The sequence below is a fragment of a genome, unplaced genomic scaffold (assembly GCF_019419815.1).
Source record: "Pyrus x bretschneideri cultivar Hongxiangsu unplaced genomic scaffold, Pyrus_bretschneideri_v1 Contig2, whole genome shotgun sequence".
NCBI classification, from domain to species: Eukaryota; Viridiplantae; Streptophyta; class Magnoliopsida; order Rosales; family Rosaceae; genus Pyrus; species Pyrus x bretschneideri.
Window position 1 is genome coordinate 11,865,679 of NW_025999501.1, and position 25,004 is coordinate 11,890,682.

The 25,004-nt window shown below is 37.6% G+C and overlaps 2 protein-coding genes and 1 pseudogene across 13 annotated transcripts; 1 reads left to right on the forward strand and 2 right to left on the reverse strand.

Moving 5' to 3' along the window:
* The first annotated feature begins 3,426 nt into the window (after positions 1-3,426).
* Positions 3,427-11,104, forward strand: LOC103936599 (RNA polymerase II C-terminal domain phosphatase-like 2). 10 transcript variants are annotated; one of them, XR_007258174.1, is made up of 11 exons: positions 3,427-3,891; positions 4,164-4,634; positions 5,190-6,329; positions 6,446-6,497; positions 7,180-7,313; positions 7,425-7,478; positions 7,887-7,983; positions 8,075-8,223; positions 8,887-8,957; positions 9,390-9,716; positions 11,047-11,104. XR_007258174.1 is itself a non-coding variant. In XM_009346441.3 (10 exons), exons 1-10 carry the CDS (start codon positions 3,622-3,624, stop codon positions 9,493-9,495), a joined length of 2,544 nt encoding a protein of 847 aa, XP_009344716.1. In that variant the 5' UTR covers positions 3,427-3,621; the 3' UTR covers positions 9,496-9,997. The 10 variants fall into 10 exon arrangements, 2 of the variants coding, with proteins under 2 accessions (XP_009344716.1, XP_048439542.1); XR_007258178.1 differs by lacking the exon at positions 11,047-11,104 and adding an exon at positions 8,363-8,453 and having other exon boundaries at positions 8,674-8,957; positions 9,390-9,507; XR_665675.3 differs by lacking the exon at positions 11,047-11,104 and adding an exon at positions 8,363-8,453 and having other exon boundaries at positions 9,390-9,507.
* On the reverse strand, positions 10,786-16,382 carry LOC103936600. 3 transcript variants are annotated; one of them, XM_009346445.3, is made up of 9 exons: positions 16,160-16,382; positions 15,635-15,674; positions 15,331-15,491; positions 14,483-15,235; positions 13,864-13,911; positions 13,333-13,372; positions 12,998-13,158; positions 12,154-12,903; positions 10,786-11,437 (listed from the first exon to the last, which is right to left on the reverse strand). In XM_009346445.3, the coding sequence occupies exons 1-9, from the start codon at positions 16,361-16,363 to the stop codon at positions 11,114-11,116; spliced, it is 2,481 nt and encodes an 826-aa protein (XP_009344720.2). In that variant the 5' UTR covers positions 16,364-16,382; the 3' UTR covers positions 10,786-11,113. The 3 variants fall into 3 exon arrangements, with proteins under 3 accessions (XP_009344720.2, XP_009344719.2, XP_009344721.2); XM_009346444.3 differs by having other exon boundaries at positions 13,864-13,959; XM_009346446.3 differs by lacking the exon at positions 13,864-13,911.
* A 1,302-nt stretch (positions 16,383-17,684) lies between these two features.
* Positions 17,685-20,691, reverse strand: LOC103936612 (annotated as a pseudogene).
* Positions 20,692-25,004: the final 4,313 nt, after the last annotated feature.

The following is a 25,004-nucleotide window of genomic DNA, read 5'->3' on the forward strand; positions in this document are numbered from 1 at the left end:
TAGCAAGAAAAAATCAACTATGATATATTTTCTTTTGTACAAAACTTGGTTTTGGTGAGTTTGAAACTCGAGCCGTTTCTGTGTGACTGACTACCTACCAGTACCAGAAAATGCCTAAAGAATTATGGAGGAGAATGCCCAGATCAATCAAATTTGACTTACGAATGTGATCACTCCCATTAAGTCCCTCTCCACCAAAACCCTCAGTTTAATTTTGCCTAATCTGTCCCTTCCCTTGCCGTTTGGGTAAGAGATTAAACCCAAGAAAAACAATGTCAGCCATCATAAACAGTCATATGGCTGGTTTGATATTGCTGTGCTTTAAAAAAAAACTGTTTTTGATGTGCTGTGAGAATAAGTTCATTTTTGCTTATTGACAACATCGATGAAACGACTGTTTCTTTTACAGCTTTTGTTTTTTTTCAAAGTTCCCAGCTTTTGTTTTTTCAATGTCATTTTACAGATGAGAAAGTTCTTGACTTTAATTTTTGGTTCTTTGTCCTTTTGCTTCTTTTTGCTTAGTGGGTTAATTATGCTGGATTTTGGAGCTTGGTTCCGTGCTTTAGGATTAGGGTTTTAGGAGATAACGTGTTAGGGTTATGCTGGATTTTGGAGCTTGGTTCTGTGCTTTAGGCTTATTATGTTTAACTGTCTAAGACTTTAAATTAACTCGTTGTGTTGTGCCTCTATACCATGCCAAATGGTTCTGTCCAAGTTTCATTTTCTTTCTGTGGGGAAGTGTGTTAGGGATTTGAATCTTGATAGCAAGCTAGAATGGGAAGAATGTAGTTTCAAGTGTTGTATGTCTTTAATTTAGGGAGTTTTAACGAAAAGTCTGCGGTACTGTTCACTTTAACGAAAAATCATATTTTTACACTAAAAAAATCAAATATGGTACTATTCACTTTACCTTTTATTTTGTCCTTATCATTGAAATTCAAAATTTTCAAGTCATTTTCATTAGTTTTTCTTTTAATTTTCTGCTAGACCCCATTCTTTTATTTGTTCTATCTTCCACCTCGTTGACCATCTGTTCGAGTAATGGATTTATCGTATATATGGGGATTAACTGTGTTAGGATAGGCTATGTTGTAAGATGCATACCTGCTATTAGATCTTTTTTTTAGGGTTGGTCGTATTATTATTTCTGTCATAAGGATGCGTTCGAGTTTGATAGACGTTTTCTCTGATTCTCGCAAAGTGAGAAGCTGGCTTGGGATCGGCTTTTCTTTAATGTGCGACTGTGTATCTGGTAATATGCCTATGCAAGTAACGCACAAATTCCTTGACCACAAAAAGTGAAGCACCAACCTTGAAAAGCTTCATTTCAAACCAATCTCCTTCAGGTCGATGGATTTAGAAGGTAAATGGATATTTTTGTTGGCAAGTCTTTCCATTTATGGATGCTATTATCGTATTTGTTTGGAGTTTTTCATGTAGATTTCGTTTGGAAGTGTTTTTGAAATTACTGCAATCGTTTTTAAGAAAAAATTTCTGAATTCCAAAAGCACTTAAAGTTCTTCCTACAAGAAACATCAGTTATGTGCTTATTGTCGGAAGTACATCAAGTGCTTTTTCAAAATTCACTTACTAAAGATTGGTTTCAGAAATATTTTTTGCAAAAAACAATTTCACTTATTTTAAAAGCAATTTCAAGCAATCCGTATATGATTTTTTTTGAGAAAAAAATTAAAATTAGGAGAGGAATAAATCCGAGGAATCCTGTATATGTGTGGTCATGCAATTAACCTAACAAGTAGCAACCTTTTATTTATGAAGTAAATTTTTTTGGAAATCTTTTTTTTTTATTATTAAAAAATAGAGATCAGCTAATAGTTTCGTCACTACTATCTACATTCTGAGAACAGGAAGAGACATACGATAAATTGAGTTGTCAAATCCTATTTGAGACTTCTAATTGGATTTTGAGGGCCAAGTATCTCTAGAGGCCCGTGTTTACAGTCCCCCAATTTAAATAGAGTCCAATGGATCTCTCCCAGCTTATTAACATTCTTTATGACCGCGACGTTTATTCCTGGGCAATTATATACCAAAACATTATAAATACAACTTTTCCTGTTTCAGCTCATCCTATGTGGCCCCTCCGATAGAAAAGAAAAAACAAAAAAAAAATCAGTTCATGCTTTTTTTTGCAAGAGAAAAACTAATAAAAAGTGTTTAAAAATTTTGAATTTTAATAATAAAGACAAAATAAATGGTAAGGTGAATAATACCAGAATTGACTTTTTAATGTAAAAATATGGTTTTTCGTTAAAATGAACAGTACCATGAGCTTTTTGATAAAAGCCCCTTTTGTACGTGGCTCATCAAGTGGGTTTCAACCATGAATCTTAGTCTGTTTTCTCGGTTAAAATTGTCCCAAAATAAGTCTTAATCCAAATCATTTTTATAGCCTAATGATTGGAGAAATTTTGGACGAGTTTAAAACTTAAATTTTGAATTTTAACTCAACCATTAAGGTTGGTCTTATAATTAAATATACTAGCATTTTCTTACACACTTTATGTGTATAAACACGTTTTTTTAGAAAATAAGGAGAGAGGGAGAGAGAGAGAACGTGAGGGGAGTGAGAGGTTTTTGTTTTTGGTTTATTTTTTATTTTTTTAATATTAGAAATATTTTAACATCATATGTAGGTGAGGTTTTAATAAAAACCAGTAAAATTTGGACTTGTGAAATTACATTATTGCCCATCAATTTTTTTTTGTGCGATAGAAAACTAAGTTGTTTTTTCATCATCTTTTGGTTGACAAAGAGAGTTTTATTAATTAATAGATATATATATATATATATATGTATAAAATATATTTTCAAATTGAAATTTCATGTAAGTAATAACAAAATTCAGCCTGGTTTCCATTAATTAGCTGACAAAAATCAAATTAACTGTATGAATTAAAAAAAAAAATATCGTACTTTTCACGATACACGAAAAAGAAAATATTCTTGTTTGAACTGTTGCTGTTAAAACATCAAAATATTCGTCTTTTTAGAGTTAAACCTCTCAATGATGAATCAATTATTCGATATTCTTTTTTTCTAATTTTGGACGGAACGAAAGAAAAGTAATGAAATTCGTGATGGCTATTGAATAATCTCATTTTACTTTCGCAATAATAAAGACCTTTACCTTTGTATTTCGGTGGCCAAATCTTGATGCCTCTTGGGCTGAAAGATTCGAGAAAGTCCTAAATCCGACCCACAATCCAACGGTCCAGATCCGTACATTCAAAATCAAGGGACTCCTCCATACGACACGCGTACAAATTATGTTCTCGTCTACCCGCCAAGGGCATGACACGCACGGCAATGGGGCCGAACTGAATGGATATAATGGTAATTTGGACACATAACTGCCCCCTTGGGCGTATAAATACCCGGCGAGTCTCATTGTTTGAAACCGTAGGCAGAGAGAGGGAGATGGAGAGAGAAAGTTAGAGAGAGAGAGAGAGAGAGGTCTGAGAGTAGTGAGAGAGGGGAGCAGAGAGCGAAACTGGAGAATTACTCCCAAATTTTTCACAGAAAACCCCCTGATCTTTTCAACAATTACGAATTGGTCTCAAATTTTCGCGCTTTCGTTCTCGGATTTGATCTAAATTAATGAGCCGTTTAGGGTTTAAGTCCGTGGTCTACCATGGCGAGCTGTGTTTGGGGGAGCTGGACGCTATTCCGGTGACGGAGGGGAGTTTCCAGTTCCCAAACAATGAGATTCGAATCCACCGGATTTCGCAGCAAAGCGAGAGGTGTCCTCCCCTCTCGATTCTCCAGACGATTTCTTCGTTTTCGGTTCGATGCAAACTCGAATCGTCCTCCCCTGTCGAACAGCCGCATTTAATCAATCTCCACGCCTCCTGTTTCTATGAGTTCAAGGTCCCCACTCAATCGCTTCCATTTTCCGAATTTCGCTTTTGTTTATGTTGGTTTTGTTAGATTGAGCTTTTTGTTTGGTTCCCTAGAAAATGTACCAGCAGCGTAGAAGTTTAATCTGAAGCTTTTGGATGTAATTTGATTGGATAAACTGACCTAGTAAAGTTAGCTCAGTTAGTATCTTGATTAAAAGAAGAATGTGATCCAGATTTTGTTTTTATTTTCGAGTTAATCAAGCGGAGTGTACTAATGCGGTGATTAATTGTGTTACGCAGACGGCGACTGTGTTGGTTGGGGAGGAGGAGATTCACTTGGTAGCCATGCCGAGTAAGCAGAAGAAATTTCCGTGCTTTTGGTGCTATGCAGTTCCTCTAGGTCTGTACAGTGCTTCTCTAGGAATGCTGAATCTGAGGGTTCTTTCAATTGTGTTTGATCTCGATGAGACGTTGATTGTTGCCAACACCATGAAGTCTTTTGAGGATAGAGTTGAGACTTTACGAAGCTGGGTTACACGCGAGAGTGATGGGGTTCGAATAGCCGGAATGTCTGCTGAAATGAAGCGGTACATGGACGATAGAGGGCTGTTGAAGCAGTACATAGATAATGATTTCGTGACGGATAACGGAAAGTTGTATAAGGTACAACTGGAGGAGGTTCCTCCACTGTCTGATAACCACGAGAAAATTGTTCGGCCTATCATTAGATTGCCAGAGAAGAACATTGTGCTCACTCGCATCAATCCCGAGGTGATCCTCTAGTCATGTTTGTTTCTGTATGTTTTATGTGGTTGTGTCCTTTTGTTTTATATGTTTGGCCTGGTGGATTGGGAAGCGCGCTAAATGCCTTCGTTTAGAGATAATGAATGAGCGGATTGAGACAATACGTTGCAATATCTCTCATTCCTAGGACTTGAGAACAACACCATCCTAATGCAAAAGTTATGAAAACTACGTAGTGTGTCCTTTAGGCAGACAAAATTTGGCTGCATGCTAAGAGCGTAGGCGAATGTTGTTTGCAAATCAGTTTTAGATTTTTTTTCGTTTAGCTAGACCTTTGTATGGTTGTTAACTTTTTTATCCATTGATACATGCACCCGTTCTGTCCGATATTTACCCCTTAAATTTTCCAAAATTCATGTGGCGGTTTGATTAGTCAGGAAGCTGTCAGAACTTATATAGTAAAACATCTGTCCTCTTACAAAAAAGTCGAATGAGTGATATGTAGTTAATCTCATTATAGTCGCTACATATTCTCATACAAATGTGCAGAGGACTACAATACAATGTTGTTGTTTAATGCAGAATCGCGATACCAGTGTGCTTGTGCGGTTACGACCTGCATGGGAAGATTTGAGAAGTTATTTAACTGCAAAAGGACGCAAGAGGTTTGAAGTTTACGTCTGTACTATGGCTGAAAGAGATTATGCCTTAGAAATGTGGAGGCTTCTTGACCCAGGGTCACACTTAATAGGCTCAAAGCAGCTTCTGGACCGTGTTGTTTGTGTTAAATCAGGCTCCAGGAAATCTTTACTCAATGTCTTCCAACAAGGAGTGTGCCATCCAAAGATGGCAATGGTTATTGATGACCGTTCCAAGGTCTGGGAAGATAAGGATCAACCTCGAGTCCATGTTGTTCCAGCATTCACCCCTTATTATGCTCCTCAAGCAGAGACAGCTAGTGCAGTTCCAGTCCTCTGTATAGCAAGAAATGTTGCATGCAATGTCAGAGGTTGTTTTTTCAAAGAGTTTGATGAAATTTTGTTGCGAAGAATTTCTGGAGTTTTTTATGAAGATGAGGTGGTAAATTTGCCTCCTGCTCCTGATGTGAGCAATTACTTGATGTCTGAGGATACTGGTTTTGCACCAAATGGAAATGCTAATGCTACCATTGGTGAAGGAATGAATGGTAGCGAAGTGGAACGAAAATTGAACCCATGTGATGATAAGGGTAGCGTGGAGTCAGTGGTTCAACCTGTGAAAAATGCCGAGTCAAGATCTGACAACTCTCAAGCACCGGCTGCAATTCTTCCCAATGCTGCCAGTACATCTTTGAGGCTGGTCTTGCCTTCTCAGAAACCTGGTCTGCTTGGACTTCCTGTTAGACGAGATAGCTTTTCTGATCGTGACCATGAAATGAGGAGAGGACTCCTTGGTACAACTCCTGGTCTAGATATAAGGAGTCAAAGCTATGCTGAGCCCCCGCTTCTATCTAGAGTGCCTGTACAACTGCCAGTATCCTCAATAAATGCACAAGGAGGATGGTTGGTTGATGATGACGACAACAATAGAGGACATCTGAGTAATCGCCCTTCTGGGCTTGTTCAGCAGCCTGATGTTTCAAAACCTGAAAAGCCAGTTTACCAGAATCCTTTCGGTCCTGCTACACCAGGTTCGACACCCACTGGTTTGCTCTCACACAAATCAGATTTGAAGAGGGAAGAGGTATGGTCAGAATTTGTTAAAATTTCTTTAAGAGACTTGTTTTGACAATTTGAATTAAGGTGTTACCATAAGAACTCCAGAAATGTCTCAGTGACCAAAACTTTCTCTATTTGCAGATATCGTCTGGGTGTGATTTGCAAAATCTTCCTGTGCCAAGTCAGCCATCAGGTAATTTAATTTAGGATTTTTACACAAAATGGTTCCTAAGATTGGCATAACTCCTCACTTTGGTCCCTAACAACGAAAATCGATAGAAGTGGTCCCTTAGTTTGTTCGTAAATCATTTTGGTCATTCCATGAATCTTAAACATATAAGGGAGACATCGATGTTCCTTGGAGCTCAGAAAATCTTAAAAATAGATATTTTACTTATTATCCATTAATTTTCAAATTACCTTTAACCTTGATTTTTAAGTTCCCTTTTGAGTTGTCCTTATCCTCTCAAGTAGTTTGAAAGGTTTCTTTTATAAAATACTTGCTGCCTAACATCATTCTACTTTTTAAGTTTAAATGAGGAATTTTTTTTGAGATATTAAAAAGAACTGGAGAGTCCAATAGTCTTTCCAATAGTCTTTTCCAATAGTCCAATAGTCTTTCCAACTTAGTATGGTTTAACATCATTCTGCTTTGTGCCTACTGAGCCTTTCCCCTTGTCTTTATCTTTTTCTCCTTCGTTTTAATTTTATTAACTTGTAGCGTGTTAACCCCACAACTTGGAAGGATAGGAATGGGATTATCATTTCGTCCTTGTATGGTTTTTGTTCAAAATGTTCATGAGATAAGTTATAATCTTCTATTAGAATTAATAGTATATGGTATTTTTGAGGAGTGATTTGGTTTTTTGGTGCAGAGGCTGGTGTATCCCAGATTCAGGCATCTTCTTTGAATATAGAATCTCAAACAGAATCTGGTAAAGTGAACCTGGTACCATCCCCTTTATCTATTGGAGTGCTGCAGGAAATTGGACGGAGGTGCAGTTCAAAGGTATGAATAGCTTTAGTTTTATGCTCCCGTTGTGGCGCCCCATGCCCTCCTTTCTTTCTTATCTTTTTAATTTTTCCTAATGGAGTTATCCATGATATGCCCATTGCTCAGATTGAGTTCAGGTCTGTTTTAAGCACCAGCAATGACTTGCAGTTTTCTGTTGAGGTCAGTGAACTTCCCTTCTTTCCCTTTGTACTTTGGTAGTTTTATTGCTTATTGACATCACAGCTGTTGTTCTGTGTAAATTTTATGCCTTATACGTATGAAGTTGTTGTGAAATGACTTAATTATACCCAATAGATGTTTTATTTGAAATGTTGTCTTAAGGAGTGCTGTTTTCCAAATATAAGCTGACCCTGATTTGTCATTAATCTTTCTTTAGCAGAACAAATCAATAATACCCAGCCCGGAGAAAATGTCTTTTTTTAAGAGCAAATTTGGAAAAAAATTTAAAGCTCCTTTCTTAATTTGTTTGTTTATACATTTTGCATTTGTATTTTATTTTTGTTTTGAGGAGCTATCTTGTATCAAATTTGGACTCTAATGTGCTCATTGTTAATTTCGTTTTTAAAGGTTCTTTTCACTGGAGAGAAGATAGGTTTTGGAATGGGTAGGACGAGGAAGGATGCTCAACAACAGGCTGCTGAGAATGCCCTTCACAGCTTGGCTGGTAACTTTATTATTTAACCACTTTTTTTCCTTGCAGTTTTCTGTGGTATTTTTGTTTGTGTGCTGAATGTATTTTGTGTGTCGGATGGCAGATAAATATGTAGCATATCTTGCACCTCGTTCTGGTGCTGTGGACAGAGATTTAAATAAAGGAAATGAAAACGGATTTCTATTGGACATGGTTGGTCCAAGATCGGCTGAGCTGCTAAGGGATGGATTGCCTAAAGAAAGAACTTCAGAGGTGGGGATAATTAATGATGCTTTCATTAGTTGATTTGATTTTCTATGTTCAAAAACATAGGTGATGCTTGGATAAAGGGTATGTGGGCAAGACACTGAAAGGAGAACCACTCCTAATTTGAATTTTGCATCTCACGAAGATGTGATGGCTAAAACACTGTAAGCGGAATGAGCTGGCTTCAATGTTTGCTACTGCTGCTTTATTGGCTCCATTAATTCCTGTTTTGAAAGGTACGGGCTTGGTCGTCAGTCCCTCATTTCTACCCGTTATCCAAGTATTCCCATGTGCTTGATTTACCTCTGTTCTTTTCTCTTTTTGGTTTGAATGAATAGCAATTATTCGTACCTCAGTCGATAGGTTTTTAGATATCCTCATCACCATGACCACCCCACTGTATGGCTTCTACTTGAATTTTAAACTTCTCATAGACTTGTTTTAAACTTCTCACAGATTTCATTTTTCTTCCCAATATTTGTGCTGGATCTAACTTGTGCATGTGGTGAAACCATTTCCATTTATCTCCTGTGAGAGGGAAGCTTCTGAACCCAAAATTACTATCTTCCTTTAACTGGAAACAGGAGACCTCCATCTAGCGTGTAATCTTTTTGACTTTTGCGTTGAATTTCCTGATTAATGCCCGTGTGTTCAATGCCAAATATACAGGCTGCTGAAGTTGAACCTGGGAGTACTTTTACGGTGAGTCAGCAAGTTCTAAAGCGTGCCAGTTCCCCAAGGTAACACAACACTTATTTTCACCCTGTTTGATCTGAGACATATCTGAAACCGAATCTTTGTTATTTGCTGGGCTAATTCTGGAAGCCTGAAGGGTTCTTGGTTGGATATAACATGGCCAAGTCATACTTTATGTTGATTTATGGCTTCTTTTGTGTTTCTGCTTGGATATTAGATGTCTTTATGGTTCATTTAGGCATTTCTTGAGGGTTTTTTTTTCGCTTGGTGTTGCTAGGCCAGAGGTCAAATAGAACGAACTCCTAGCCTAAGCGCAAATGTATATCTGTAAGATTGACAAGTAGTTCAAGATGATGGTCAGACGCTGCCTGGGATATACAATAAAAGGCTCCGAAAGATTTTTGAGTTCAATGTTTACTATTTCACGAATGTCGGTGTTTCCTAAATTTTTCATTTTAGTTACTATCTTTTTGCAGATTGATAGAGTCGGTTGCAAAACGACCCAAGGAAGACATATTGAATGGTTCACGAAGTTTATCATTTTCTCGGCAGCAGAAGAATGGGGTTACAGACAAACATTGACACGAGTCATTTCAATCTTGGCTCCTGCTAGCGCATTCTTCCTCTCGGCGAGGTCCAGGTGGCTGCATCTCTCCCCAACCTCCGAAGCTTTGTGAAAACTAATGGAACAAGGAAGTGAAAGTAGAAAGACTGGCTTTTCAAGGCACATGACTTGGGCATCTTGTACAATTCGGAATATATTTACCCCTTTCGGAGAGCCAGTTTCAATATTGCCAACGCGGGTATGTGTAAATTTTGTTGGTGGAAAGCTGGGCAAATTCTGTGTGTGTGTGTTTTTTTTTTCATCTTGCCCCATCTTTTCCTGCTTACATATTGAGGTTGGGGATTGCATCTCTGAGTATAGTTCACATTTTTCCCCTTGAAAATTTTTACGTAGATTTTACTGATCATAAGATTGCAGCATGGAACCTGAAATTTAAGACCCATCTTGTTCGCAAAACACAATAATTGTATTATCCCGTCAAAGTCCATAAGTAATTACATTGTGTTGGTTCCTTTTCAATTCTTTTTCACATCTTCGTACCCTAGTCATATGAATTCGATACAGATAGACTAGACTGATTTTTGCATACTTGTGTTTATGTGAATCATTCGATTATCTTTTGATTACTAAAAATAAACAATAGTGGGAAGAAGTATGCGGAAATCATTTCTCTGGAAAATATGTTGGAAATGGTAAATTTTGATGTCCACTATATGTTCTTGCTTCATGATCTATGGGAAGAATCAAATCCTGTAAATTAAAACAAGATTTAAATTTTGCTTCGGAATCTCAGATAATTAAATCTTGCTGTAAATCTCAGTAGTCAAGCGCACTAACATTTAGGGATAGGCTGACCTCGCAAGGGCTTCTAATTCGGTCAGTTAAGAGCATTTACTCTTGCACCCGAAACTTTGAAGAGCATCCAATTCCATACTCTTATGTGCTTGTTGATAACTAACATGGATCTCGGTCAGTCCAGTTTGTTCTCCAGCTACATGTTAGCTGGTAGCATCGGCAAGCAACTTCTTTGATACCTTCTTGGACTCAGAATTTCAAGCTGCATTTTTCCTGCACAGCATAATTTCCGTTTCGGTTACAATGGAGGGAATCCAACTCTCCCGAGACTCGACACAATTCATCGCTAACTGGTTTCCTAATTACGCCGTTACTTGTCCTAACCCGAAGAGCTATGCACAACAGAAATTTCAGCCGCGCACGCTGAAAACATAACTCATCAAATAATAGCTCCTTCGCATTCTTCGTATCGGCATATAATAGCTCGACACATGAAAACATAACTCATCAAAAACACAAAAAGAAGGCGTTTATTTTACATCCAAAAGACGGAGTCAAGTATTTTCGACTTCGACCAAAACTACATTTTATGACAGTACAAGAAAAAAGCAACCAAATCCTCACAAAACTTCGTATTTGGTACAAATTTTCCTCTCGCACATATCATGCCACAGTTATATGACAAACTAAAAGAATACAAAAGCCTGAGCACTCATACATCATATCTACATATAACCGTTGTTTACAAGATTGCCTCTCTCTCCTCTTTGCAGGCTACCACAAAACTTCAGCAACAAAGCCGGAGAGTAACAGCAGGCTGACGTGAATGCCGGAAATTCTCTACCCAGGTTTCCGGAAAAGTCGATACCAAAGCAATCTGAAGTCAGACAGAAGGCTTTGCAGCATTCTACGACCCCATTGCATATCATTGTGCAAGACCTCGTTGATTGGCTCTGAGTCGGACTGTCCTCGCCACTTAGCAGAATTCTCTCTGTCACTGATCGCGGAAACTGTTTCCACTTGAGGTTGGCCGTTGCACAAGACACTATCATTGACTGGCTCCGAGTGGAATTGTTCATCGTCAAAATTCTCCTCATCACCATTGGTCATTACACTTGTTTCTGCTTCAGGTAGGTCACTGTATGGTTCTTGCTTCTCGTCTAACTGAATCCATTAGTTTGAGTACATGAAAAGATAGCAGAAAGGAGGACATCAATAACAACATTATCAAGGGCCAAGAACATCTAAATCAAATACTGATGTTCGACAACAATGCATCACCTTATGCATAGCAACGAAAAATCATTCATCATGAACTCTCACATTTTTCAGGAACAGGGTTCCTCTAAATGCTCATAAATTGGCAGCATAAACAAAAGATATAAACGAAATGCTTGATAGAGAATTCGTTGTCATATTGCGAGTGTTAATAGTTTCAGTTTGAATCAGACAGCGCAGTTTCGATTTGCAATAGGAGAATACATGGCTACGGATTTGTATTGTAGCATACAACGTTTATTACACTGCAATGATATTATGCGAAGAATCGAAGATGGTCAGCTTTGTTGGTTAATGATTGTAACGAAAATACATGAACAGTTTCTTCATGCGAATTTATAGATGATTGCTCAATTTTGATGAAATTAAATAATTGCCTAGCGATACATCATCATCTTGAACTTCTCTTCATCGAAAACATAGATTCCAACAACATACAAGATGAAACCAAAAACTACCTAGTAGTATAGAATCTCTCCTATAGCCCTGGACAACTCGCGGTCTTATGGAAATGGAATGGATGTTATTTCAGGCTGAGGTAAATGCAGTCCAAGAAGAAACAGCAAAAGATAAAAGATACTTCATTCTCATCAAGCAGTTACCTCTGGCATATTACGATCCTTAGCTTCAAATGCTCCAACGGAGCCATCAAAAGACATCTGTTTCTCGATCCCCTCTTTGTTCGCTTCTTCATTTGGAACAGCTGGTGAAAGAGTCAGCCCAGGTACCAGAACAGGACCTTCTTTGTGGTTAACTAGGCTTCCCTCGACATGAGTGCTCGAAAGGTTCATTACTGTTGCAGCTCTACCATTATTTCCGAAGATGTTGTCTGCCACCAACAACTTACTTGAGATGGCTGCAGAATCCTCGCTTGGAAAAATAACTCTCTCTTCATTAAGCACTGCAGTTCTTGCGGCAACTCGTTCCTTGTATGATTCCACATATGCCTTTGGCCATTTAGGGTTCACATTCTCTTGAGAAGGAGAACCATTATCAGCACCAATTTGTTCCTTCCTTGGTTCTACTGATGGTTTCTCTGCCAAATCAGTGTTACTATTGGTGATTTTAGGTTTATTGGTTGTATTGAAGGCCAGTTCACCATTCGGCTGTGTCAGGTTCTCATCCATAATCAACATATCTGCGTTAACATTTGAACCATCGCTCTGATTTGAAACCCGATCTTCCTCTATTATTTTCTGAAGCTCAGCATCTGCCCAATCTTCGGAAACAGTGATCCTGTTCTTAGTTTCCCAGGTCTGGAAAATCCGATCAGGGCCAGGCTGCCATGAGATATTCCCTGTGTGTTCTTTTAGTATGAACTTGAACTGAATTGATTTCCCAACCGGTATATCCTAATCAAACACAAAGGCATTACATTAAACCACAAATTCGGCCCATACTTGACCAAAAAAAAAAAAATTACACTTTTTAGTAGGTTTCACTCACCAGCTCAACAGTCCACACATTCCCATCTGACCAGTTCATAGGTATTGCGCTTGCAGGATCCCACAAACCGAACATAGGATCATCCCCTACAATGAGGAACTCCTGCCCGAACGAGCACTCCTTCTGCAACTGGAGTTTCACACGAATAGTTTTTGTATGATCTGCACGACAAGGTATTGTTAGCAAGATTAATATGCACATACACACACACACACACAGATATATATGTATGTATGTATGTGTGTGTGTGTGTGTGTGTGTGTTGTATGTATGTCTGTATGTATGTATGTATGTATGTATGTATGTATGTTTTAAAAGAAACAGCATGAACTTACGTGTTTCCTGAATTTGAGAATCTGCAATCTCCAATTCTGTCTGCAGAGAGAATGCTCAGAAATCAGATTGACTATCTCAGTGCAAGTATATTCTCTAGTAACTAACTTAATAAACATTAACACTTTATGATATGGAAACAAATTCTTCAAACAAATATTCTAAATTATGACCACATTCCTAAAGAAAGAAAACAAACTAAGAGAAAGATCACAAAGCTTAGACAAGATTAAACATAAATTAAACTAAAATCACATGATTATATAATAAAGAGTCCAAATAATAATCTACTCCAAAAAAGGAAAAAATAATGAGAATCTAGCAAAACCCTCTTGAGCCCCAACCCAAAAAGCAAGATTCCTAAAGTTTACACAAAGAAAAGAATGATGACATAAAACAAGAACAACATCACACTCCAGAATTTTTGAAAACGGAGAAAGCGAAAATGGAAACTTCATCAAAATTTCAAAAACCAGGAAATGAAAAAACTGAATTTATGATAACTTTTCAGAAAAAAAGATAAAAGAATCCACCTGCGTTTTTGATGAGAGGCAAATGATCGGTCTGATCACGGGCTTGCTCTGTTTCAGAAAACACACCAAATTCAAGAACCAAAGGTTCCCACTTCTCTTTGGCCGTATGCATAGCAACAAAAAATCATTCATCATTGCCAGCAGAAACAAAAGATAAAAACGTAATGCTTGATAGAGAATTCGTTGTCATATTGTGAGTGTTAATAGTTTCAGTTGAATCAGACAGCGCAGTTTCGATTTGCAATAGGAGAATACATGGCTACAGATTTGTATTGTAGCATACAACGTTTACACTGCAATGATATTGCACGAACATGGTCTAACAAAAATACATGAACAGTTCTTCATGAAAATATATAGATGACTGCTCAATTTTAATGAAATTAAATAATTGCCTTGCGATACATCATCATCATGAACTTCTCTTCATGGAAAACGTAGATTCCAACAACATACAAGAAGAAACCAAAAACTACCTAGTAATTCAATCTCTCCTATAGCCCTTGACAACTTGCGATTTTGTGGAAATTGAATGGATTGTTATTTCAGGCTGAGGTAAATGCAGTACAAGAAGAAACAGAAAAAGATAAAAGATACTTCACGCTCATCAAGCAGTTACCTCTGGCATATTACGATCCTTAGCTTCAAAGGCTCCAACCGAGCCATCAAAGGACATCTGTTTCTCGATTCCCTCTTTGTTCGCTTCTTCATTTGGAACAGTTGGTGAAGGAGACAGCTCAGGTATCAGAACAGGATCTTCTTCATGGTTAACTAGGCTTCCCTTGATGTGAGTGCTCGAAAGGTTCATTACTGTTGCAGCTCTACCATTATTTCCCAAAATGTTGTCTGCCACCAACAACTCCTTACTTGAGATGGCTGCAGAATCCTCGCTCGGAAAAATAACTCTCTCTTCATTAAGCACCGCAGTTCTTGCAGCAACTCGTTCCTCGTATGGTTCCACGTATGCCTTTGGCCATTTAGGGGTCATATTCTCTTGTGAAGGAGAACCATTATCAGCACCAATTCGTTCCTTCCTTGGTTCTACTGATGGTTTCTCTGCCGAATCAGTGTTACTATTGGTGATTTTAGGTTCATTGGTTCTATTGAAGGCCAGTTCACCATTCAGCTGTGTCAGGTTCTCATCCATAATCAACATAACTGTGTTAACATTTGAACCATCGCTTTGATTTGAAACCCGATCTTCCTCTATTATTTTCTGAAGCTCAGCATCTGCCCAATCTTCGGAAACAGTGATCCTGTTCTTAGTTTCCCAGGTTTGGAAAATCCGATCAGGGCCAGGCTGCCACGAGATATTCCCTGTGCGTTCTTTTAGTATGAACTTGAACTGAATCGATTTCCCAACCGGTATATCCTAATCAAACACAAAGGCATTACATTAAACCACAAATTCGGCCTATACTTGACCAAAAAAAAAAACAATTACACTTTTTAGTAGATTTCACTCACCAGCTCAACAGTCCACAAATTCCCATCTGACCAGTTCATCGGTATTGCGCTTGCAGGATCCCACAAACCGAACATAGGATCATCCCCTACAATGAGGAACTCCTGCCCGAACGAGCACTCCTTCTGCAACTGGAATTTCACATGAATAGTTTTTGTATGATCTGCACGACATGGTATTGTTAGCAAGATTAATATGCACATACACACACACACACACACACACACACAGATATCTATATATATGTATGTGTGTGTGTGTGTGTATGTATTATATAACATTTTAAAAGAAACAGCATGAACTTACGTGTTTCCTGAATTTGAGAATCTGCAATCTCCAATTCTGTCTGCAGAGAGAATGCTCAGAAATCAGATTGACTGTCTCAGTGTAAGTATAGTCTCTAATAACTAACTTAATCACCATTAACACTTTATGATATGGAAACAAATTCTTCAAACAAATATTTTAAATTATGACAACATCCCTAAAGAAAGAAAACAAATTATGACAAAGATCATAAAGCTAAACAAGATTAAAAATAAATTAAATGATTGTATAATAAAGCTGCCAATTATTAATCTACTCCAAAAAAGAAAAGAAAAAAGAGAATCTAGCAAAACCCTCTTGAGCCGCAACCCAAAAAAGCAAGATTCCAAAGCTTTTGGCAACACAAAGAAAAGAATGATGACAAAAAGCAAGAACAACATCATATTCCAGAATTTTTGAAAACAGAGAAAACAAAAATGGAAACTTCATCCAAATTTCAAAAACCAGGAAATGAAAAAACTGAATTTATGAGAACTTTTCAGAAAAAAAGATAAAAGAATCCACCTGGGTTTTTGACGAGAGGCAAATGATCGGTCTGATCACGGGCTTGCTCTGTTTCAGAAAACACACCAAATTCAAGAACCGAAGATTCCCACTTCTCTTTGGCCTGAGGAAACAAGGTTCCAGCTCGCGGGGAAAGACATTTTCTCTGCCCACCCACTTCTTTTCTACCGCCACCCTCGAACTCGGACTCGACAGGGTCCTCATGACTCGTTCACTGACTCACCCGAGTTGCACTCGCACTCAAAGCTTGTTGCTGATTTCCAGAGAGAGACAGAGAGTATTTGGTTGTTTGCTAGTGGGGGTCTCTGTCACTTTTATATAATGAGCAATCCAGTTCAAGTGGTAATTGGTGGGGTCCTCCTGGGGAGAGGTTCGGATCCGCCTCCACGTGTAGGTTGGGGACACGTCATCGGTCATTTGGGTTGAATTGAATCCGCCTTTGCAACCCCAACCAACTGTTTTGTAACTGTTTGTAAAGAGATTGACCTGCAAGAATATGTCGTGGCCTTTGATCCTCATACACTCCGTGATGGCTGCTTTTTCCGATCGGACAATCTCAACCCTTCATTCGTTTCAGTGTCAAATTGTAAGCACCACAAAGGTGGCAAATGTTACGTTGCTATGTCTAAATTGGTTGAATGTTGAACTAGTAACTTCATAATTGTTCTCTATTTTTGTTTTATCATAAATAAAATATATTGACGAGAAAAAAGAAAACAAATAGTAAAGAACAAAGAACTGTCGTCATAAGAAAAAAAACAGTAAAGCCAGCAATGCCGCATCAAAGCAGCAACAATAAGCACCAGCTATTCATATGTATATTTCATTCTCGTAAAAAAACTCATTAGTAGCGAAATGAGCGATTTTCAAAGAATTCAATCGAATTCCAACAATGGGATGGGAAGCAAGGTTACAACGCACATCGATGTATATAGCTTCGGAATACTTTCATTAGAGAAATTCACAGAAAAAAGGCACACTGACGACATGTTTAAAGACTGACTACAACTCCATAACTTTGTTAGCAAAGCATTGCTTGAACAAATATCCGATGTTTTGGACCCTTCGTTTGTTGAAGGAGGGGAAGGAGAGGATGAGGAATCAACTTGCAAAGAGAAAAGTGTCGTGAGGAATCAACTTGCATAAACATAATATATAACTATTGCTTGTTCTGCTATATAAAATACAGAATTCGTATGTCTTTCTTTATTTTTGATGCATGATACAAAACTATGCTTTTATTAATAATCTATATATAGATGAGGCCTGCATGTTGAGATTATGAAACGAACTTTGGCTATCTGATGCATTGCTAGCTTCTTCTTCTTCTTCTCAAACCGAGGTACGAGTCTCTGATAGTCTTCATTTTGTTCACAACGACATCCATATGCATCCGCTCTCCTCGTGAAATCGCAGAGCATGAAAGTCCTATCTGCATCACCGAAACCAAGCACTCCAATTTTCTTCCTTGGACTAGGTCGTGATCCTGATGTCTTGCAATCGGTCTTTCTTGTATGTCATTTCTCTATCTGCTATCATCAGCCTCCATATCATCTCCTTCAATGAGCAATGAAGGGTCAACTATGTCAGTGACATGGTTAGGCAATGCCATAGCAGTAAATTGGTGAATGCTTATACCATCTCCGAACATGTCACCTGTAGGTCTTTTTCTTGCGAACATTTCTAGTAACAGTACTCTGTAGCTATAAATATCTTCGAATATGAAAACTTGGCCTCCTATGCCGTACTCTGCAGTTAAATCCATGTGTTAAGATATCACAATATAACGAATGTAATTTCAATCTTATTCAAGAATGTTCTGATACTTCCTTTTAAAGAGAAGAAATCTAATTTTAATTTTTTTTCAATAAAAATTTGGCTTGTTAACAAGGACCCATACTTGGAGGAATGTAGCCTACGGAACCTTTCAGTCCCACTGACATTGCTTGACTTTGGGTGGAATCATTTGGTGATTCCAAGAGGAACCTTGCGAATCCAAAGTCACCAACATGGGCTACCATATTTTCATTAAGAACATTGCTTGGCTTTAGATCACAATGAACAATGGATGTTTCACAATGGTTGTGCAGATAATCCAACGCGGAAGCAACATCAATGGCAATATTCAATCTTTGGATAAGGCTTAATCTCTTAATCTGAGATTGCTCCTCGTCTCTTGGATACAACCATGAGTCTAAGCTTCCATTTTCCATGAACTTGAAAACTAGACTTTTGAAGTCATTTCCCAAATTATAAATACTCGAGCATGCAGTTACAATCTTTAGAAGATTACGGTGCCTTACACTTCTTAAAGCTTTGCATTCATCAATAAAACTCTTAAAAGCTCCTTCTTGTTAAAGGTTTAATACCTTCACAGCAATTATTGTTCTGTCACTTGGGATCACTCCTTTGTAAACAGAACCAAAACTTCCCAACCCAATCAAATTGTCCACAGAAAACCCATTAGTTGATGCAAGGAGTTCAAAGTAAGAGACACCTGATTTCCAATCCTTATTAGAACGTGAAGTGGCCAGTCCACCTCGTAAGCTTTTCACCTTCGAATAAGTGGCAATAGAGCATGAAACAGCAATTATAAATGCAAGTGCACAAGCTATAGGCACGACTACGTTTCTGGAAAATAGTCTATGAGATGAATGGGGCTTTATGTTGGGGCATGGAGGTAGACGGAATTGTGAAATTCCACCACAAAGCCTTTCATTACCAAGAACTGAGACACCACTTGCATTTGAAAAGATCCCTTCTTTGGGCAATTCACCCTCAAAATCATTATGAGAAAGATTGAGATTCATAAGAAATCTAAACTTGCCAAAAAATTGAGGAATCTGCCCAGATAAGTTGTTGCGGGAAATATCTATGTCTTCCAGGCTTCTTAAATCTTTAAGAGATTGAGGAAGTGATCCTTTAAATTCATTACCTTCCATATGAAGGCGCCGCAACATAATACAACTGCCGATAGTTTTGGGGATTTCGCCTGATAATTTGTTTCCTGATACATCGAGCTCCGCTAGATTTTCCAAATCTCCCACTTCAGGCGGTTGCGGACCAGTAAAATAATTGTTAGCCATGATCACAGAAATTGAAAGGGATGAAATTCTTACAAGCTCTGTAGGTATGATGCCAGCTAGATTATTACTAGAAAGATCAAGTATCAGCAGCTTTCGGCAGTTTCCAAGACTTGGAGGTATACTTCCTTCAAACATATTCTCCTCCATGTAGAGTTGTGTCAATAAACTCAAGTTGCTTAGGGAGGAGGGAATCAGACCAGAAAATTTGTTTGTATTTAAAATCAATACCTCTAACTTCTGAAGCTTCCCAATCTGAGCGGGGACACTACCATCAAAATAGTTACCTTCCATTACCAGAAGGTTCAAGTTTACCAGACTTCCGATACCGATAGGGATACTTCCATGAATCAAATTCCTCCCAAGAGTAAGAACTTCGAGTTTGGTCGAAATGTTGGCTGTGGATGTTGGCAATAGTCCTCCAAAATGATTATTATAAAGACCGAACTCCTGAAGACTAGTACAATTAGCTGAGAAAATTCAGGTCACCAGGTTTCCCACTTCCTAGTTGATTGTATTCAAAGCTTAGCACAACTAAGCTTTGCAATTTTCCAAGACTTTAAGCAAGGAGTGTCCCATTGAGACTGTTTTGAGAAAACTCATGCAACTGGAGTCCAGAAACATTTGAAAATGATGCAGGAATACTTCCTGTTAACTTGTTACCACCGCACGAAAAAACCTTGAGATTAGGAAGAGTAATGCCCACAGTTGGTGGTATCTCTCCATGCAGCTGGTTGAATGTAACAGTGAAATAGTATATGGATGAAATATTATAGATTGAAGAAGGAATTGTACCAGACAGTTTATTCCCCGGAAGCATGAATCTTCCTAAGCGTATTAGACGCCCGAGCTCATTGGGTATGCTTCCATGAAATTTGTTGTGGCCAAGAGAAAGAGCATACAGGGAAGAAAAGTACCCTATCCAACTCGGGATAGTACCAGTGAGATTGTTATCACTAATCCATAGATGAGTTAAACTCAACAATGAACTGAGTTGGTCAGGAATCGACCCAATAAGCACATTGAAGTAACACCGAGGACTCTTAGTTGTGCACAATGAGAGATATTATTCGGAACATTCCCGCCAAAGAAATTGTGAGACAGGTTGAGATGTCGCAGGCGTGGTAAACGACCCACGTCTTGAGGAATTTCACCATGAAAGCGGTTGTTTCTCAGGTTGATTCCTGTAAGATGAGTAAGATTCCCAATAGAGGGCGGCTAGGAGCCCTCCAAGTTTTGAGCTTGCAGGTTCAGAATCAATACTCTTTTGGTGGAACGGTTGGATGTAACGCCTACCCAACTGCAGAAATGGGCGGAATCATTCCAGGAGCTCATGACATGGAGAGGATCTTTAGTTACTCTTTTCTTCAAATCCAGCAGCGACATACGATCAGTTTCATTCGCCAAAGTAGTGCGGGGATGCATTGCAGATTCAGCATGTGTGCTCATGCTTAAAAGAATGAACCCGTAAACGAATTTGAACAAAATCTGCCTTCCATGAGTACGTGAACGCTCCATTATTTTGCTCGGAATACGAAGCAAATTACGAAACCCGAATTTACACAAATGCATAACAAAGAGGTTATCTTAGCACATAGACTTGATTGTATGGCCAAAAAAATTTGAGACAGTAACAGCGAGGACAAAGAATAATAAGCATAAGATATTGAAGACCAATATAATAAGCATAAGATATTGAAGACCAACTTGTAAGTCCATAGATTTGGTTGGGTCGTTCATGGAAAACTAGCTATTAGGGTAGGACCAAAAACTATAGTCAGCTCCAGTCATAGTCTGTGATCACAACTGCTTTCAATTTCAATATGACAATCTCAACCTTAACAAATTTGAATGTCAGTAATGGGGACTAAGGCGGAAAAATCTCATAGTCCCACGTACTAGTCATACTGAATTGAACAAGAGATTTTTCAGTGTCCAGAACACAAGATGGTACGTTATATGTTATTATACAATTAAAAAGAAGATTAATTTCAAGTATTCCTCCACTTATATAATGACATATGACGTATGTGCCCGTATTACGGGCACATTGAAAATATCACAAATTGAATTGTTCTCTTTGTTTTGGAAAAATCTTTTGTTCTTTATTACTTTATAATTTGGTACTTAATCATCGACCAACGCAAATAAATTTCCACATCAAGCGAACTGAACTAAAACGATCTTATTTGGTTGGTTATGATCGTTGAGATAGTTGGTTTTGTTATCAGTTTAGGTTGCAGAACCAAACAAGACCACGTCCATCCCTAGATAATCTTAATTGGTAAACCTAGTAAAATGTGCGTCATGTGTTTAACATAAGAAGTTAGGGTTGGTGGAAACTGCAAATATGATTAAACATTTTTTTTATACTAAATATGATTACCCATAGCATAAGTAGTTTTGGTAGACAAATTTCTGTCATAATCGTGTTCATTAGTCAATACTATCAAAACATGAAATGAATGTGAAGTTACAGAGAAAGTTATTTAAGAAGAAAATGAGAGTGTGTGCGAGGAAGAAATAAGCATGATAATAAAGAATTTGCCGATTTTTTAGGAGTTCTAAGATTTTCGCTCGATGGACTTCGAGTGACTAGATTTCCAAATCTTGAAAAAAATAGTATGGGTTAATACTCTACCAGCATCTTTATCCAAATGTCTCAAATATTCTGAAATTCAATATTGAAGGAAGCAAATTTGAATGGAAAAGTTACAATGGATTTTGAGGTTGTGCCACTTTTAAAAGATGTAAAAAGACGTAAATTTGCATTTTTATTTATATCTTGCAGCAAAGATGAATATTTTACATCCTGCTATTGGAGTCTTTGCTTCCGGTTGAGGCAACTTTCTTCCCCCAGCCAATGACTCAATGGAGCCAGAAAGTTGAATTTTCTCCCTTGCACGTTAAAAATGTACTTTTAAATTACTCATATGAACAAGGGTCGTTAGAGTTCGTTAAACCAAATAATTTAATAACTCTTGTTAAAATGTGTAATTTAAATGTGCATTTTCGATGTACACACTAGAGAAAGCCTTGTGAGGAAGTGCCTATAATTTTCTTTGGGTGAAGTGCTGATTTAGTCCTTGAACTTAGGTCCATGAATTTTTTTTTGGTAAAATAAGTCCCTAAATTCATTAAAAATTGCTAATTTCATCCCTACTATTATATTCAAAGTTATTTTATTCATTTTTTCGTCAACTTAAGTCACTTGACAAACTTTATAGTGTGATACTGTAATTTTCTCGCCTATAAACCCTTAACATTTCATATAGGTTGCAAACCTATCGTCTTAACTCCATACACAAATTTTTTATTTAAAATTACCAATTTACCCTCCAATGTGTATCACACGCAAGTAACGTGACTTAAAAATTGACGGAAAACTGAATATAGTAGCTTCGAAAATAATATTAGGGATGAAATTGGCAGATATTTATAATTCAAGGACTGGATTTTCTGAAAAAATAGTTTAGACACCTAATTTTCACTAAGTGATAATTTATGGACTAAATTGGCAGATCACACATTTTCTTTAGACTGCTAGAAGAGCATTATGGGCCTACTATACAAAAAGCCCATGTGATATGAAATCTCGACAAAGCCCAGTACTAGCTTGCTGAAATGTTTGCTAGTATTGATCTTTATGTAATAGCCGTTTTTGATCTCTTTTCTGCATTTGTCCGTGAGCAAGAATCTGAGCACTGTTCTTGGCTCATCTGTGTGAGAGTGGATTTGGAACCTGGGTTTGTTCTTGGCTCATCTTTACGCTATTAAATTTTGCCTCACCTCGACAATTCCTGGCTTTGCATGTTCACAGGAAAAAGGCCCACCGAGAACATTTTTAAAGACGGACTACAGCTCCATAACTTTGTTAGCAAAGCATTGCCTGAACAAATATCCGAAGTTTTAGACCCGTTGTTTGTTGAAGGAGGGAAGGAGAGGATGAGGAATCAACTTTCAACAAGAATTGTATCGTGGGGCAGCTAAAAGATGTACCGAATCAGGACTGCCTGAAAGAAATACTCAGAATCGGAGTTGCTTGTTCAGTGGAAACCCCGCGGGTGAGAATGGATATCAGTCATGTTGTGAAGGAATTGCAGCAAGTCAAAGACAGGCTTGTTGGATCTGCATTGAATTAAGGCCAATGCAGCAGGTACTTAAACTCTTCCCTAAACAAATTAATAAACTTCTCAATTCCTTCGGAAATAGTAACGTAACTGAATATATACATAAAGAATATTTGGTTTTCTTTTTTGTAGTGACACAATAGAAGAGAAGAAGCAATGCCTTCAAAATTGAAACAGAATGTCTTTTATTTTTCAAATGAAAGGAATAATATATTGCGTAAAAAGAATATATAATTATTGCTTGTTCTGCTATGTAAAATACAGAATTCATGTCTTTCTTTATTTTTCATACATGATACAAAACTATGCTTTTAATAATCTTTATATAGATGAGGCCTATATGTTGAGATTAGGAAACGAACTTCGCCTATCTGATACATTGCTAGCTTCTTCTTCTTCTTAAACCGAGGTACGAGTCTCTGATAGTTTTCATTTTGTTCACAACGACATCCATATGCATCCTCTTTCCTCGTGAAATCGCAGAGCATGAAAGTCCTATCTGCACCACCGAAACGAAGCACTACTCCAATTTTCTTGCTTGGACTAGGTTGCGATCCTGATGTCTTGTAATCGGTCTTGTCATCTCTGTATCTGCTATCATCAGCCTCCACGTCATCTCTTTCAAGGAGCAATGAAGGGTCAACTATGTCAATGGCATGGTCAGGCAACGCCATAGCAGTGAATTGGTGAATGCTTATACCATCTCTGAACATGTCATCGGTAGGCCTTTTTCCTGTGAACATTTCTAGTAACAGTATTCCGTAGCTATAAATATCTCTGAGTATGGAAACTTGGCCTCCCATGCCGTACTCTGCAGTTAAATACCAGGCCCGCCCCTAGCCTAGGGCAGCAAGGACAACCGCACAGGGCCTCAAAAAATCGAGGGCACCAAAAAATTTAATTTCTATTATTATAATGTTATGTTTAGTAAGCGTATAAAAATATAAAACTAGATATTTGTCATAAGATGTCATTTGCAGCGGTGTTTCGCTACTTTCTTGCAATGGAAAGGAACACGGGTTCAAAACTCAAATATGCTTAATTTTTTTTATATGCATTTATTTCATCTTTGGTTTAAATAAGTATGTGACTTTGACGAAAGTGGGTTTTACAAATTCATTTTCAATTAATTACCACCCTTTGGCAAATAATAATAATAATAGTAGTCACCCAATTTCAAAATGAGGACCTTTTTCTTTTGAGAACTTTAACTAAAAGCTCCCAATACTGTTCACTTTAACAAAAAACCACATTTTTACACTAAAAAGTCAATCTTAGTACTATTTATTTTACCATTTCGTTAAAACTCAAAGTTTTCAAGTTTTTTTTGTTAATTTTCCTTTTGCTTTAGCAATGATGTTCTGTTTCAATATAATGTTAGGGTTTAGGGTTACTTTTCTTTCTTATCCAAGAAAAATGAGTTATATTTTTAATAACATATATGTGGTATTTGGTTTTTCAATAATTTTTTTTTGGTTCATTCATTGTTTATAACATTATATATAAAAATTAGAGAGAGAAAAATATGACAATTCTTATGAAGCCCCAAGGGACAATAAATTAGAAAATTATCCGATAACTATAAGTTATATACAAAAATACCTTTCATACCTTAGTTGATTTTTGCTTGTG